Below are 15,950 nucleotides of genomic sequence, written 5' to 3' on the forward strand. Positions count from 1 at the left end.
TTGATTACATTGTAATCTATTATTTTTAATTGGGATGGGGTTTTCTTTTCTTGTGTTTTAACTTTATTACTGGTTGAAGGACTGCATAAACATTTTTCACATTGTCTCTAATTTAAGCCTGACTGCTTTTGCACCATGCTATTTGAGAGTTAAACGCAGGTTAATTTGGGGTTGCTTGTGCCTTCAACCTGATGGAAATTGTGGCTACCGATTGAGTGGGGTTTCACCCCCTCAGCTAGTAATCCAGTCTCCTACAGTTTGTAACTGAATTCTGGTTGCAAAACATTGATTTCATTTTCTGATAAGGTTTTCATGGGACTCTGGAAAACCCTCTTCCCCTTTGGCCGTTGCACAGGGACCCCATTCCCCAAACATCAACATTCCCGCGCTATCTGATGCTCTTTTACACACTCATCCGGCTCCCGCTTATGATCTCGGACGGGCGGTGGATTGTTTTAATGCCTGGGTTAGCCAGGGGGTCGATTCTTCTTCTCAACCTCTTGCTTACAAGAATCTCCGGACCTCTCCCTCCAGCCCTTGGTTTTCGACAACTTTAAAAGAGTTGAAACTGGGCTGTAAAAAACTGGAACGCCAATGGCGGGCGGAGTATTGTCCTATTGCTAAATCTGCACTTTGCTCGGCTCAGAGAGATTACTACGCAGCGGTTAGGAAAGCTAAGAGCGACTTTTATGCTGATCTAAATGCGAAAGCCAACAACAATAGAAAGGAGATTTTCTCTATTGTTAGAAGTTTTATGTCTCCCTGTGCAAAAAAAAAGACTCTCCCAGTTTCCACCCAATGGTGTGAAGAGCTATCCTCCTTTTTTATTAATAAAATACAGTCCATCCAGGACAGCTTGGGACCTCCCTCGGTGGACCAGAGGTTCTCCTCATCCACAACCCCCCTGCCATGCAAGCTTTCCAGTCCCACATTTACTCAGTTTTCACCTGCTAAGGGCTCTGACATTCTAGCCATTCTTAAATCTCCTAAATCGGGCCCCCTATCAGACCCATGCTCTGCAAGAATCTTAGCTGAGGTGGCAGAGAATGTCTATTCGGAAGCTGCTGCCATTATCAATCTTTCCCTTCAGTCTGCTACGGTTCCGGCGCAATTAAAACAGGCCAAACTTCTTCCACTTCTTAAAAAACCCACTGCAGACCACTCCATACCCTCTAACTACCGCCCGATTTCTCTGTTGCCAGCATTGGCCAAAGTGCGCTAAAAGGTGGTCTTCCACCAGCTTGAAACCTTTGTACAGGACTGAAACCGCGCTGGTCAAAATGGCGGAGGCAATCAGAGAGTACCTGGACGGGGGCGGCAGAGCGGCCCTTATTTTGTTGGACCTCTCTGCCGCTTTCGATACGGTGCCTCACCAGCTCCTTCTCGCCCGGCTCTCCTCCATTGGCATTGCTGGTTCTGTGTGGGCTTGGCTAAAATCCTTTCTGGACGAGCCCACCCAGCAGGTCTGGATGCCTCCCTTTTCCTCCTCCGATAGGAAGTTATCGACCAGAGTCCCGCAAGGCTCGACCTTGAGTCATCCATGGCAGGCAGAGCGTCTCTCATAAAAATGGTTGTGCTGCCACAGGTGCTTTACTTATTCTTGAACGTGCCATTCTATCCTGGAAGATTTTTTTCCAGCAGCTCCGTTCGGGGCTCACTTGATTGGTATTGGGTGGCAAAACGGCCAGGCTGCGATGGGATGTCCTCGTCAGACCATATAACTGGGGCGGCTTTGGTATTCCCGATTTTGAACTATATTATTACTCTGCTCAAGCACACTATGCTTATTTCTGGATATACCAACCTCGATACATGCCCCAGGTTGCGGCGGAGCACTGGCTAGCCCATCCGCTCCCAATAGAAGGAGCAGTATATACCCCATTGCAGGGAAGAGACCGGACACCATCCACGGTGATGAGCACTGTGAACCCATGGGCTCGACTGGGGACTATGCTAAACACTGCCATGTTGTATTCCCCGTTACTGCTGCTTACTTATCACCCAGACATGCCCTTGCTACGGATAACTGGTTTCCATCAGCTGACTAAACGTTTAAACATTGCAACATGCAGGGAGCTTTCGTACACTAGGCAGTCTGGGGTCGGATACACCCCTATCTCCTCTAGACACTTTCCTTTATATTTGGCTGGGTCAGGGATTGAAAACACCTACGCCTGACTTCCCTAATGAGCCTCAAGCCTTTGAGCCACTACAACGCATATTGCAGGGCGACACACCCAAGAAACTGGTATCTACGATTTACGGGGCTGTACATACATTACGAGAACCACCACCGCTCGCGGCCATGACGCATTGGGATCGGGAGTTAGGCGTGACGATTACGGACGAACTATGGGAATTTTGCTTACAACACACTGAACGCGTCTCTTCGAACAGCAGATTCAGAATCATACATTACAAATTTATAGACAGACTTTATTACACTCCAGTCCGAATGCACAGGTTTCATCTGCGAGACACCGACACCTGTGACAGATGTCATGCCCCCGGGGCTGACTTCCTGCATTTGGCATGAGAGTGCGAGGGTGTGCAGGCCTACTGGCGTCAGGTCTTTGTAGCGGTGTCCAAGATGATAGACGAGGACATAGCGCCCTCTCCACTACTTGCTATGCTGGGGTATGTAGCACCTATACGGACGACATACCGTACATTTATTGCAATGCCACTTCTTGTGGCTAAGAGGAGAGTAGCGTGCAGGTGGGGCAGAGGCAGAGCCACAAAATTTAAGACTTGCTTACACGATCTCACATATTGTCAGGAACAGATTGTTACATATTCTGAGCTACTACCGGTTTCCTCCAGGCCGGCTGATATTTGGGCCCCATTGCAGTGTTATCTGTTGGAAAGTGACGTTCCCCAAGATGCAGAACTACCACATTCACCTCGGACTATGTGCCCTTAGTGAGAGGGGCCATTGAACACCCATTCCATTGTTTTACCACACAGGGGTTAGGGGCGGTTTGCAGCGCTAAACAGTGCCTAACTGATGATACACTCAGGGACTGCCTTCCTAGACTACGTGCGTCTGCTTAGCTGGTCTTCACTGATCCCTATCCTGCATGCGGAGGTGCATAGATCTGCCTTGATCAACCTAATGTCTCTGTTATTACTGAGTGCTACATTGGCCATATAGTGTTTACATTTTATTACAGCCCATACCGTATCAATGAAGACTAGTCCAACGACTCCGTGAGTGTATTGACATTTATTTTAAACTCTGCTATAAGACTGGCTGCATGTACGCATTGATATGTTACGTACTGTATTATATGCCCATGAATGCACCATTATTGTTGTTCACCTGAAAATTTCAAAATAAAGTTAAAAAAAAAAGGCTCGACCTTGAGTCCTTTGCTTTTTAATGTCTATCTGACCCCCTTGATCTTCCTGGCAGAGGAGCTGGGTGTGAAAATCATGGCATACGCCGATGACACCCTGCTACTATTCACTGGGAAAGGCCCCGATTTAGACACAGGCATTGCCCAGAGATGCCTTTCAGCTGTTTGTACATGGCTGGCACGGGCCCAACTCAAGTGTAATGAGGAGAAATCCGAGGTATTGCTGTATGGCCAGTTTCCCCCGCTCTTTAGAGAAGCCTTATGGCCTCCGGATTTTCCATGCCCTTGCTCTGAAGGTGGCCCAGCGAAGAACCTAGGGGTATGGTTCGGAGACGATCTCCGGGTGTCAGAGCACATCAAAAAGCTTATAGGTGTCTGTTTTGGCACCCTCAAGACCCTGAGAAGGTTCTTCCCTATGCTTTCAAGGCCGGCTAAGGAAATGGTCGCTCGGGCCCTTATCCTCTCCCGGCTCGACTATGCCAAGATTTATTCATCGGTATTCCTGGCTATCTGATAAATAAACTTCAATTGATTCAGAATGCGGTGGCCAGACTCTTATTTAATATCTCTACGAGATCGAGTGTGAGGTCACACCTACGTGATCTGCACTGGCTTCCAGTTGCCCAGAGGGTTCAGTTTAAGGCTCTCACCCTGGGTCATAGAGCCCTGCATGACTTGGGGCCTTCTTATATTAAGAAGCGCTTCGCTTTCTATAATCCCAGTCGTTCTCTGCGCTCGGCTTCTCATCGCCGGATGTCTACTCCCCGATTCTGTCTCACCAGGATGATGGCCTGTCCTTTTCGGTTAACGTACCCACTCTATAGAACAATCTCCCTGACAGGCTGCGGCATACACAGGACTTCCGCATTTTTAAGAAATTGCTTAAAACGCATTTCTTCAACCAGCCCTCCTAATTAATCTTTATTCTCGAAGCCACAGTCTGCCTACGCGCCAGGACACTCCAGCTATTAGTGCGCACTATAAATCATCTATAACATAACATAACATAACATACATTTCATACAGATTCAGTATTTGGTAGGGATGACACACTGCTTCCAAATACTGAATCCGTATTTGGTTGCAGTCCCATTTTAGGAGTCTGTAAAAGTTTACCGAAAAAACTGTTTTGCATTTGCAAAAGTATAGATAACTTTTTTTTATACATTAACCACAGTCTCCCTATGGTAAACTGCAGGACAAAGTAAAAATTATTGTTCAACTACATTAATTTTGCATATTTTTATTAATGTAGTACTAAAGAAACAAATGCTAAAGCACTAATAACTACATTTTAATTGCATTGAAGTGATTTAAAAATATCAAATTACATTAAAACAATTTTTCTCAGGATTAAAAAAATAATAAAAATAATAAACAAATTCCACCTAAAGTAAAATAAATACTTTAATATGTATGAATAGTGATTAAAAGTGATTTGTAGAATTATTTAGATGTATCTAAAAATTATATTTAATACAGTTTATAAATACAAAAAGGTTATTAAAATATTTTCATTATATTTTAAATATGTACTATTTAGATACATTTAGTATGTACTCATTTATTTATATTTTTAACTATTTAAATTAATTTATTTTTAAAACTATTTATTTTAAGTTCCTAATTCCACTTAGGTAAAGGAGAGGTAAAGGCATAAACCCTGCACATAGGTTTGTGAACAGCATTCTGTACTATGTTTTGTAGTACTACAGAATGCACTACAAAGTGCAGTTTGCGAATACACTCCAATGTCACTTGTGCACCGATTGTTCTTCTTAGCTATGCTTAAATGCTCCTTGGGGCTTAAGTAACTGTAAATGAAATAGAATTATGAGAAGCTGCAAACTGAGGGATGATTGTTGCATTATTTTTGTACTTGTATGTCTTTTTAGCTGATCACCTCTCACAGGAATACTAGTCAGAGATTAAATCAACTGGTGCATATAAACTTACACTAGATTGTCATTCAGTACCTTTGTTAGAGACAGAGATTTGTTTCTGACACTTAAATCAAATGTTATGTATTAAGGGAGTGTTCGTTATGCTACTTGCAAGCGATGCAGACTGGTGTGGTGAAAAGCAAAGCTATAGAAAGTGAAGCAGTTGATATTGAAATGATCAGAGCGATGGCCATCTTTGGTCAAGGAGCGCTGTCCAGAAGAAAGGTCATGGAGGGAAAAGGAATAAAGAAGAAGAGCAGGAGGAATTTGGCACGATGGGTGTCTTGGTTCAGTGGGGAGCCAGGCTGCTGAGATGGCTTGTGCAAGTTTGAGGCTGTGATTGGAATCGATTAATTACATGTGGTCTAGGATATCTACTACAGGAAGGAGTCTGGTGAAGTTGGGCCTGCCTTTGAAGTGAAACTCTAATGCTGTTAAATACCAAATCCATGTCATGCTTGTGTTCTAGCTAAACAAATCCAAGCGAGGTAATTCGCAATAGTGGTTGCCCTTTGTTTGCCTTTATGTTTTTGAAGACCTATAATGTAATTGCCTGCTAAAATCAAAAGCGAAAGGTATGCAAGGGCAGTCTAGGCTGGCAAGAGGATGCTACCTCTCATAAACTAAATTTTCAACACGATCACACTCGATCAAGAAAATAATCAAGTCTAGGTGGGACCTGCTTCGAGGTGAACCTGTTTTCAATGGGCCATTTAACGAAGAACCTCTTTTCGCATACACCCGTAGCAAAAACATCAAAGATATACTTTCTAGCAAGATACCAATCACACAACAATTCAAGGGAATGTGCAAATGTTTCAACTGTGTACATTGCAATAATGTCATCATGGACAATGTGATTCACCATCCGCATTCAGGCAAACCAATTACACTCAAACACAATAGTGTTTGCAATACAAGTAATGTCATATATGCAATCAAATGCCCGTGCGGATTGCTTTATGTAGGCAAAACTTCACGCAAAATAAAAATCAGAATCACCGAGCACAGGAGTACCATTCGTACTAAGTCTGTTAAATCTTATTTTGCTTCTCATTGGCTTGAAAACCACTACACTATTGCCCAACTACAGTTCACGATCCTTGAATCACTGACATTCATCGAGGGTCAAAATCCTGAAAGGACACTGGCTCAGAGGGAGGCATGGTGGATCAAGTTTTTACAAACTTTAGCACCAGGGGGTCTCAACGACAGAATTGAACTGATATTTATTTTGTAAAGATACAGTATGTTCTAAGCAATATGTGAGCCCCTGGCGAGTCTCAGTAGTTTTGTACATGAATCAGCTGTTTGTTCAAGCTATATGCCACTTACTGGGTTATAAGGTTTCTCACATCACATACATGGTGTACACATTTTTCTTTTCCTTAGTTACTTTCATCATTTTGTCTGCATTTGCACGTCTTTTATTATATTATGAGCAGTGCTATCTCTGGCAACTGTTGGCTCCATACTCTAGGGACAGGTTCTAAGCCTTTGGCTTTTTTATATATATTCACACTTTCTGATGAAGTTGGGCCTCCCTTTGAAGTGAAACTCTAATGCTGTCAAATACCAAATCCATGTCATGCTAAAATCAAAAGCGAAAGGTCTGCAAGGGCAGTCTAGGCTGGCAAGAGGATGCTACCTCTCATAAACAAGAAACTGCTGTGGCCTCAAAGTCTAAAAGAAAGTTTTACTCTTGTATGAACTGGTGATTATAGTAATATTGATTTTTCCAGATCAGTCTTGTTCTGTCAAAGCAGCAACCAACCAAATGCTATATTTTCTACCCTCATACTGGTAGATTGGCTAGAGTTTGAGTACGGATCAGAGTAGATAGCATCCATCTATTGGAGCCTTCCAGAGGGTTCTGGGTGACAAACCACCCCTTCAAAATGTTGACCTCTTTTTATATAGGAATAGGTGGTGAAATCTGGACTTTTATAAGAATAAATACTTTTTGATCAGGTTGCAATCTGTATTGCTCTAGCATTGTTTATCTCTCTCATTTGTTGTAAAAGTACAGCAGTAGGTAATATTCCCTTCATGGTTGTGTAGCTCTTACTCATGTGTCCTACTATGATTTACCTCACACATTAGGCACAATGTATCACATTTTGTATTTTCTCAACTTTTAAAGGTTGCATAGTCCCTAAATGAATCTGTGCTTAACCTTTGGGATCTTGACGAAAGCAGTCAGGCTTAACTTAGAGGCAATGCGTCAAGTATGTATGTAGCACACAAATAATAAGAAAAATCCAACACCAATTTAGGAAAATAGATTAAACTTTTATAAATAATTCGAGACCAAAAAGACAAAAATCCAATTAGTAGAACCAGAGATATGCAGTTTTAAAGGTTTTGAAGAAAAGCAGTGCTTAGAAGCAAGAAAGGCCAATTGTGGTCATTTGGTCATGGTAGAACGGGTCCAAGTCACAAAGTCAAGCCAACAGTGATGGAGCATGAGGCGGATGCAGGACTTAGTTCAGTCCGCTGTTTCAGTACCTTGTGTCCTGGAAGTCGATGTATGAAGTCCTTGTGTGGGCCTGCGTGGCTCAGGCTTTTAGGAGCCATCGATGGGAGCTTGCAGTACGAGGTCCTGCATCAAGATGTTTTGACAGTGTCAGGGAAGCTGCCAATCAAGAGAAGCACAGCACCGGTACCTGGCCTGAACCTGCCACTGCCTGAAACTTGCCACCAACTGGAGCAGTTACAGTAAAAAAGAGAGCTGTGAAGTCACCAGTCTGTGCACATAGTGAGCTGTTCCCAGTCTCCAAGGTACCGCTGTAAAGGAGAAGTACCAGGGGAAAGTGGACACTCCCCATTAGAACATTACACATACCCTAACCCCATGCAAGGAGATGAGCGGAAAAGACTACATGAGCACCACATGCCCCCTGGAGGCTGCCTATTGTTTTAGGGGAAGCACTCAACCACCAGGTCTCCCAAGGAGCATCAGGGAGCCAAAATCTACCTAGCCAAGAGCAGCCAGAGAGACTCAACCCCCTCCCTCGAAAGAGCACCAGGGAGCCAAAAGCTACCCAGCCAAGAGCCGTCAGACAGCAAAGTCTCATCATAGAAATCCCAAGGTAAAGCACAAAGACATGCGCAGAGTGTGCACCCCCCCAGTGGCTGTCTGACGCTACTGCAGCCAAGGAAATTGAGCCAGCCCTCAGTGGCGAACGGACAGCACTGTAAGCTAGAAAATGGGCACACCAAGCGCCAGAAGAGGGTGCCCCTGAAGGAACGAGAGCGCAAAGTCAGAAGTGCGCAGCGGGCCGCACCAGCGAACCTGACAGCTCGGGCAGGAGCCCGGGAGAGCGAGAGAGCTTACCAAAAGAATGAAGCGATGCTGACCAGACGATGTACCTTTTTTGATTGAAAATTATCACTCTGCCACTATTATTGTTTGTTGAGATTCATATATTAGGGGCCACTGTTCATTTACCAATTTACATACCCCAGTTCCCCCTCGATTCTCGGGTTTCCTTATATGCCTAGTGGAGCACAATTCCCATGTCACATTTGCTCTTTCCGCTCACAACTGGCCGGGCGGAGGTCCAGGAACAGGGGTCCCAGTTACACTACCAAGGAGTTTCAATCAGTAAAATTGCTTAAGGCTTCGGCTGCAACAGCAGTGAGGCTTTGGGACCCTGACCCAGCTGACGTTTTCCCTGGCAACGTGAGACTATGCATACTTCTCTCCCTGCCAGAACTATTCTTAACGCTTCCTTCCCTTACCCTCCCAAGCCCCTACCTGCTACTCCTGCCCCACACAGAAGCCCCAGCATGCATTTCACACCAGTTTACAGCAGGAGATGAATATGTGAATTAACACCTCGGAAAAGGGAATAACATGCAGAATTCCGCCGTTATTCCCCATTCCGAGGAGTTTAGCTTCTACTTGTACTTGGACTGCAAGGTGCTACAGGACGGTAACAGTAATTATGTGTGTCCAGCGCCATGCAACTCTTGATCGAGGCCCAAATGTAGAAGAGACTGTGCAAATGCAGATCATATCAAATCTTATCTACATGATGCCATCTGTCAAGTGTAACAAAGGCACAATGAGTTTCCATTGCCTAATCCTAATGGCTTGTAAGTAGGCTAAATACATTGGCAATGCTCCATCATGGATATGCTGTTTGTCTTCCTTGCAGGTGCTGCCAGTCAGTGAAGAAATCTGCAAACAATTTTCCTGAGTACGTATCAATTATACTGTCTGTTTGAAATAAGAACACATATTTTTTAAATCCATTTTGAATCATTACATTCGCAGTCTTTTGAATTTTGTATATTGAAAATAGAGTCACAAGTTTGAAGAATGCAGAGAGAAGATATCACAACGGGGGCATGAGTGTGTGCTTAATTGCCCAAACACTGTATTGTTTGCACTGCTGCTGCACATGTAACTCTTCTGTGTGTGTGGAGGAAGGGTTTGGGGGGAAGGTGGAATGCAGTCCTATAACTGTTATTTGTATTATCCAAATGGTCAGTGACAAAAATATACTCAAGCACCCAAAAAAGAGTCCACCCCCCATCAGCGAACAAGATAGCTAAAAAGCAGCCCACATTTGCAAATCTGGCTAATTTTGAACATGTAAACACACACTGTAATGTGGGCCACTATTTTAGCTATCAGGCTCGCTAATGGGGGCACTCTTTTTTTGCAAGGTATGAGAGACTGCATGCTTTTGTGTTTGTTGTAGGCAATGCTTGTGGTAATATTAAGGACTTTTTAAGGTTTAGAGGTGGGTAGAGTTAAAGGGGGGGTAAGTGTTTTTTAAGGTTCAGATGTGGGTTGGGGTAAAGAGGAAATTAGTTTTTCAAGGTTCAGATGTGGGTAGAGTTGGAGGGAGGTAAGGGTCTTTCAGGGTTCAGAGGTGGGCAGATAAAATGTTTTTTTTAAGGTTCAGTTGGCCCCCAGGGACCTTCAGGGTTCAAGGGGACATGACCCCCCAACTTAAAATGTGCTGCAGGGCGCGTTTGCACACTTGTCACATCAGGTCACGCCCCCTGCCTGTACCACTGTGCAAACGCACCCCCGAAGCTTTGTAAATCCCCTTGAGTCCTGAGGGTCCCTGGGGGCGAACTAGCCCACCAGCTACCTCCAGTAAGCGCCACAGAGCTGCGTTGCACAGAGGTGTAAAAAGGGGCGTGGCCTCTTAACACCTCCCTGCAACGCAGCTCCCTGGTGCATACTGGAAGTACCTGGTGGGCTAGTTGTCCCCCAGGGACCCTCAGGATTGAGGGGGCTTTAATCCCCCAATTTACAATGTGCCAGGGGGTGCGTTTGCACACTTGCTATGTCAGGCCCTGCCCCCTCCCTTCACGACTGTGCAAACGCAACGCCTGGTGTGTTTTAAGTTGAGGGATTAATTCCACTTAGGTTCTGATAGTCCCTGGGGCCAACTAGCCCACCAGGTTTCACCTGTAAGCGCCACAGAGATGCGTTGGAGAGAGGTGTAAAAAGGGGCGTGGCCTCTGAACACCTCTCTGCAACACAATTTCCTGGTGCATACTTGAGGTACCTGGTGGGCTAGTTGGCCCCCAGGGACCCTCAGGATCCAAGGGGACTTAATCACCCAACTTAAAACACACCACAGGACACGTTTGCACACTTGGCACATCAGGCCATGGCCCCCCTCCCTGCACCACTGTGCAAACGCGCCCCCTGGAGTGTTGTAAATTCGGGGAATAAATCTCCTTGAGTCCTGAGGGTCCCTGTGGCCAACTAGCCCACCAGCTACCTTCAGTAAGCGCCACAGGCTGCGTTGCAGAGTGGTGTAAAAAGGGATCATGGCCTTGGACCACCTCTCTGCAACACAGCTCCCTCTCACTTACTGAAGGTACCTGGTGGGCTAGTTGGCCCCCAAGGACCCTCAGGATTCAAGGGGACGTAATCCCCAAACTTAAAACGCGCCACACGTTTACACACTTGTCACATCAGGCCACGCCGCCTCCCTGTACCACTGTGCAAACGCACCTCCCTGGAGCATTGCAAATTGGGGGATTAAATCCCCTTGAGACCTGAGGATCCCTGGGGGCCAACTAGCCCACCAGATACCTCCAGTAAGCGCCACAGAGCTGCGTTGCAGAGAGGAGTAAAAAGGGGCGTGGCCAATCAACACCTCTCTGCAACGCAGCTACCTGGCGCATACTGGATGTACCTGGTGGGCTAGTTGGCCCCCAGGGACCCTCAAGTTTGAAAAGGACTTAATCCCTCAATGTACAATGTTCCAGGGGGTGCTGGTCCTCACAACCTGGTCCTGCTGTACGACAACCTCACAACCTGGTCCTGTATCTGTTGACTGAGGCCTAAATATCTTGCTTTGTCTGAGGTTATTAGTATCTTTGTTAATTTGCACTGCTCCACTTACACTTTGTGATTCCATTTGTGCTAGTGATTGCAGGTCTCTGAGCAGCTGCATATCTTGACTTGTGAGGTTGCTGTGAGGACCAGGGCAAAGAGAAACGGCGATAATGGACAGCCCTGCCTCGTTTCATGACCAAGAGGGAAGGAGCCTGAATGATGGTTGTTCACTGAGACGTGGGCAATGGGAAGGTTATATAAAAGTCTGATCCAGCCAATCAACTTGGGCCCGAGCCCAATGCGCGCCAGAACCACAAACAGATAATCCCAAGTCATGGTGTTGAATGCCATTTTTGCGTTGAGCACAAGCAAAACCGCGTCTTCCTCTATCGTTGCCACACGACCCAGGGCGCCATGGACCGTAGGTTACGCGCCGTATTGCGACCCAGCATAAATCCATGCTGGTCCGGGTGGATCAGATCGGTGATGTACGGGAGTAGACGGTTGGCCAACAGTTTAGCCAAGATTTTGGCCTCCACAGTGATCAAGGAAATGGGCCGGTACGATGAGCATTCGTCCACTGGTTTGCCGGGCTTGCAAATTACCACGATGGTGGCCGCACAGATGTCGGTCGGTCGGAGACCATTTTCATAACATTCGTTGTATAAATTCAGTAAGTGGGGATCGAGCTTCGTAACCATGGGTTTCATCAGTTCAATCGGGAGCCCATTAGGGCCCATTGCCTTACTAGACCGTATGTCTCAAATGGCTTTTTGAATCTCTTCAACCAAGAGATCCACTCTAAGGACTCTCTATCTTGCTGGAAGATGCATGACACATCAATAGTGGCAAGGAGTTCTGCCGGCCATGGGGCTTGTGAGTGCTGTGGCATAATATAAATTTGCTCACAGTATTTCGCGAACGTCTCCGCATTGTCCTGAGGGTCAGTGATCAGAACGTCATCAGGCCCTCTGATCGTGCCCACCCATCTTGCCGACTGTTCCTTGCGTTCCAACCATGCCAATAGTTTACCGGTTTGTTCGCCCTGCTCGTATATTCTGTGACGGGTGGCCAAAGCTCGCCTGTTGGCGTCCTCTAGAAGCAGTTGTCTATAATCCTGTCTCTTAACTTGAGGGTATGTTGGGCATCTGGGTGCTGGGGACTGCGAATTGGCGCGCTCAAGATTTAAGATCTCTGTTTCCAACTCACTCACACGCCGATAGCGTTCCGCCCTGTGGACCACCATCATAGACAATGCTCTCCCCTTTATCACCGCCCCATAGGCGCCCCAGAGGGTTATCACTGACTTCACCGACCCCATATTTTCTTTGAAATAGTAGTCAGTGTCCTTCTGTAAATTATCCCTGATGTGTGGAATCTTTAGTGCTCAGGGTTGAATCATGATGGGGCCTGGCTGCACTGCACGGTGTGCCCCGAAGACTGCCATGACCAGGGAATGATCTGACACTCCCCTTGCAAGGAAGGTAGAATCTCTGAAGTCCTGAATGTCTTGTGCATGGGTAAACAGGTAGTCTAGTCGTGATTGACTGCCATGCATACCAAATTGGAACGTGAAGAGTGTGTCATGTGGGTGTGACCATCTCCAGACGTCCACTATCCCCATGGCAGTAGCAAAGTTATGTAGCTGTGAGCCATGTGCAGAGTCACGTCAGGGAGGGGAATGGTCTATTTGGTCATTCATTGTCAGATTAAAGTCGCCACACATCACCAGTGTACCTACGGGCAAGTTCAATAATAGCACCCCTATATCCGCTAGTGTCATGCCTTGAAGACCCGGTGGGGCATAAGCCGAAAGAACATTGGCGACTCTGCCCTCTCAGATACCAGAGCAAGCAACATATCTGCCCAGCGGGTCGGTCCAAATATTTAGTATCACATATGGGCAGCATTTTCGAAGGAGGATCCCCACACCCCTGGATCCAGAGGTAAATCCCAAGTGTGTCACCCTACGATAACCCTTCCAGTCTAGGGCCTTACAGGAGTTACCTATTAGATGAGTCTCTTGGAACAACACTACATCCAGCCCTGACAGTGAGTATATTGTAGCACAATACCACGCTTGATTTTGTCCCCCAGCCCGTTGATATTCCATGTTAGAAGTCTAAGTCCCTGGCCTCTCCCCATAAGACCATAATAGTGGTGCAATCGAGTGGATGGAGAGTCTGTGGTGAATGAAACCCCATATGACAACTGTTTGTGCTGCTCTTATTGTGTTAGAGCGCCCTTCTGGTGTTGATAGACGTGAGATCAGTAACCTGAGTGTCGATACCAGCCGTGACGCACTGATAAAAGATCCAAGTTCGTACTGCTGCATTAAAACAATGAAAAACATCCCCCCTACAAGAGAAGCTCAAACATACCCGCATTTGTAATAACTCACCCCCCACCCTGCCTCCTTGCATAATGGGACAAACACAGCCGCACCCTCAACATGCAGAGCGCCTGTCGCCCCCACATGAACAATTCAAGGGAACGTGAGCCACCCCACTCCCAACACAGTCATTGACTATCCATAGATTCCCTGTCCCCCAACCCGACCCCAACCCCAACACTATACATAGCCCCCAGGCGAACCAGGGTGATTGACCAACATCAAACGGTGCCTCGGCTCAGGGACCCGAATGTCAACAGTCCCCATTTAGGAGTCAATCACCATCAAATGATCAAACACAAAGCAAAAAGTATACCAGAAGCAGTGAAAAATTGGCATTTGAGCGCTGAGTCAGTTTCCCCTACAATAACAAATAATGATACTTCGCCAATACGGGTGGCCCCTCCCCTCTCCTGAACAGAACAGTACCCATGTTACCACAGTCTGAAGGTTAAACTTACAAGTCCACCACAAGGTGCACCCTGGGGGGATTTCAGGGATCAAGGGTGTCAGCACTTAGTCTTACCGGTGTCTGAGATCAGTGCACCCCAGTGCATCCCTGGGAATCAGAGTCCGAATGTGGAGGAGAGCGTCTCTGCAGGCGCCAATCCTCAGCCGCCTCAGCCGCAGAGAATCCCTTCTTTACCTTCTTTTCCACAGTACGCCATCCCTCCAGCCAGTCCCATGCTTCTTCCGGGTGAGTGAAGAACCATGACTTCCCATTGGCTTCCACTCGCAACTTGGCGGGGAACATCATTGCGTATTTAACTTCCTGGTCTCGAAGAGTCTGTTTCACCTTCAGGAAACTGCGCCTCTGTTTCTGAACTCTCAGTGTAAAATATGGAAAGAACATAACTTTGCTGTTTTCAATGAGTAACGGCGGGCCACACTTGTGGTTCGGAGAATTGTATCTCAATCCCAGAAATTGAACATGGGGGCATGGAGAGGCCTAGGGGGAGCCCCCAGCCTGGGACAAACTCCCGGCACTAGATGCGCTCTTTCGATCGAGAAACATTTGGAGAGTACTCAGGTTGTAAATGCTTGAGGACCAGATCCTCAACAAAAAGGTCCGATGTTTGCCCCTCCACGCACTCTGTAACACCTATAATACGAAGGTTGTTCCAGCGCATTCTACTTTCATAGTCATCCAACTGAAGAGCCATTACTCCTTGGGAGGCACGGAGCTCAGTAACTTCCAGCTTGAGTAAATTAGTATCGATACTCAGTTCCTTGGTCGTGCTCTCCACTGTGCCCACACCCTCAGCGATCTTCTTCATGTTTTCTCGAATCAGTCCCACATTGGTGGCCACCGTGTCGATCCTCGCTTCGAGGGACATTTTAATGGCAGTGATCGCTTCAAGGAGATCCTTATTCGTGGGTTCTGCTGCGTCATCCGATGCTGCCACCTAACCCCGATCACCGCTCTTTTGTTTTTGCCAGGCAAATTTCTCCAGTTTTGTTTGTGTAGCTGTCCTATTGCTACAGCCAGATGCCATAATCACCACCCCATTTGCGCCACTTGGCTTCAGAGTGCGGCGGCTACTCCATTCTGTCTGCTGTGGAGGCCACCACCCGGCCTGTCGGCTTTCGCAGAGTGCAACCCAGCCAGTGGGGTACTCCACAAGGGATGTATTGTCCAATGAACACTAGGGGTGCCCTGCCGAGCTCACACGCCAGCAAGACAGGGTCGAGGTAGGGTGAGGCCTTCACCCTCATCAGAGACACGTCATACTCCCCTCTACAGGGCTTGCTGTATGTTTCGCCAGACAGGCCCAATTGAGGCAAACGGGGTAGCACGATAAACTAGAATAATGTTCAAGCTCGCTGGGATTTGTCGTAATAAACTTCTGTCATGCCGGTAAACATGCGTGCCTCAGGCCGCCTGAGCCTCTTCACCACTCTCGCCAAGCCCCAGTTACCCAGCGGGGGAAAGGATCAAT

At 46.7% G+C, this 15,950-nt stretch overlaps 1 protein-coding gene across 1 annotated transcript in view; it reads left to right on the forward strand.

Moving 5' to 3' along the window:
- The window catches only part of LOC147701302 (uncharacterized), a 216,765-nt gene that overhangs the window by 154,518 nt on the left and 46,297 nt on the right, over nt 1-15,950 (forward strand). Inside the window, exon 7 of the mRNA XM_086930025.1 lies at nt 9,466-9,507. Coding sequence (XP_086786151.1) covers nt 9,466-9,507 — 42 coding nt within the window. The remainder of the gene's footprint in view (nt 1-9,465; nt 9,508-15,950) is intronic.

The sequence above is a fragment of the Lissotriton vulgaris genome, chromosome 7 (genome assembly GCF_964263255.1).
Source record: "Lissotriton vulgaris chromosome 7, aLisVul1.2, whole genome shotgun sequence".
Classification (NCBI taxonomy): Eukaryota; Metazoa; Chordata; class Amphibia; order Caudata; family Salamandridae; genus Lissotriton; species Lissotriton vulgaris.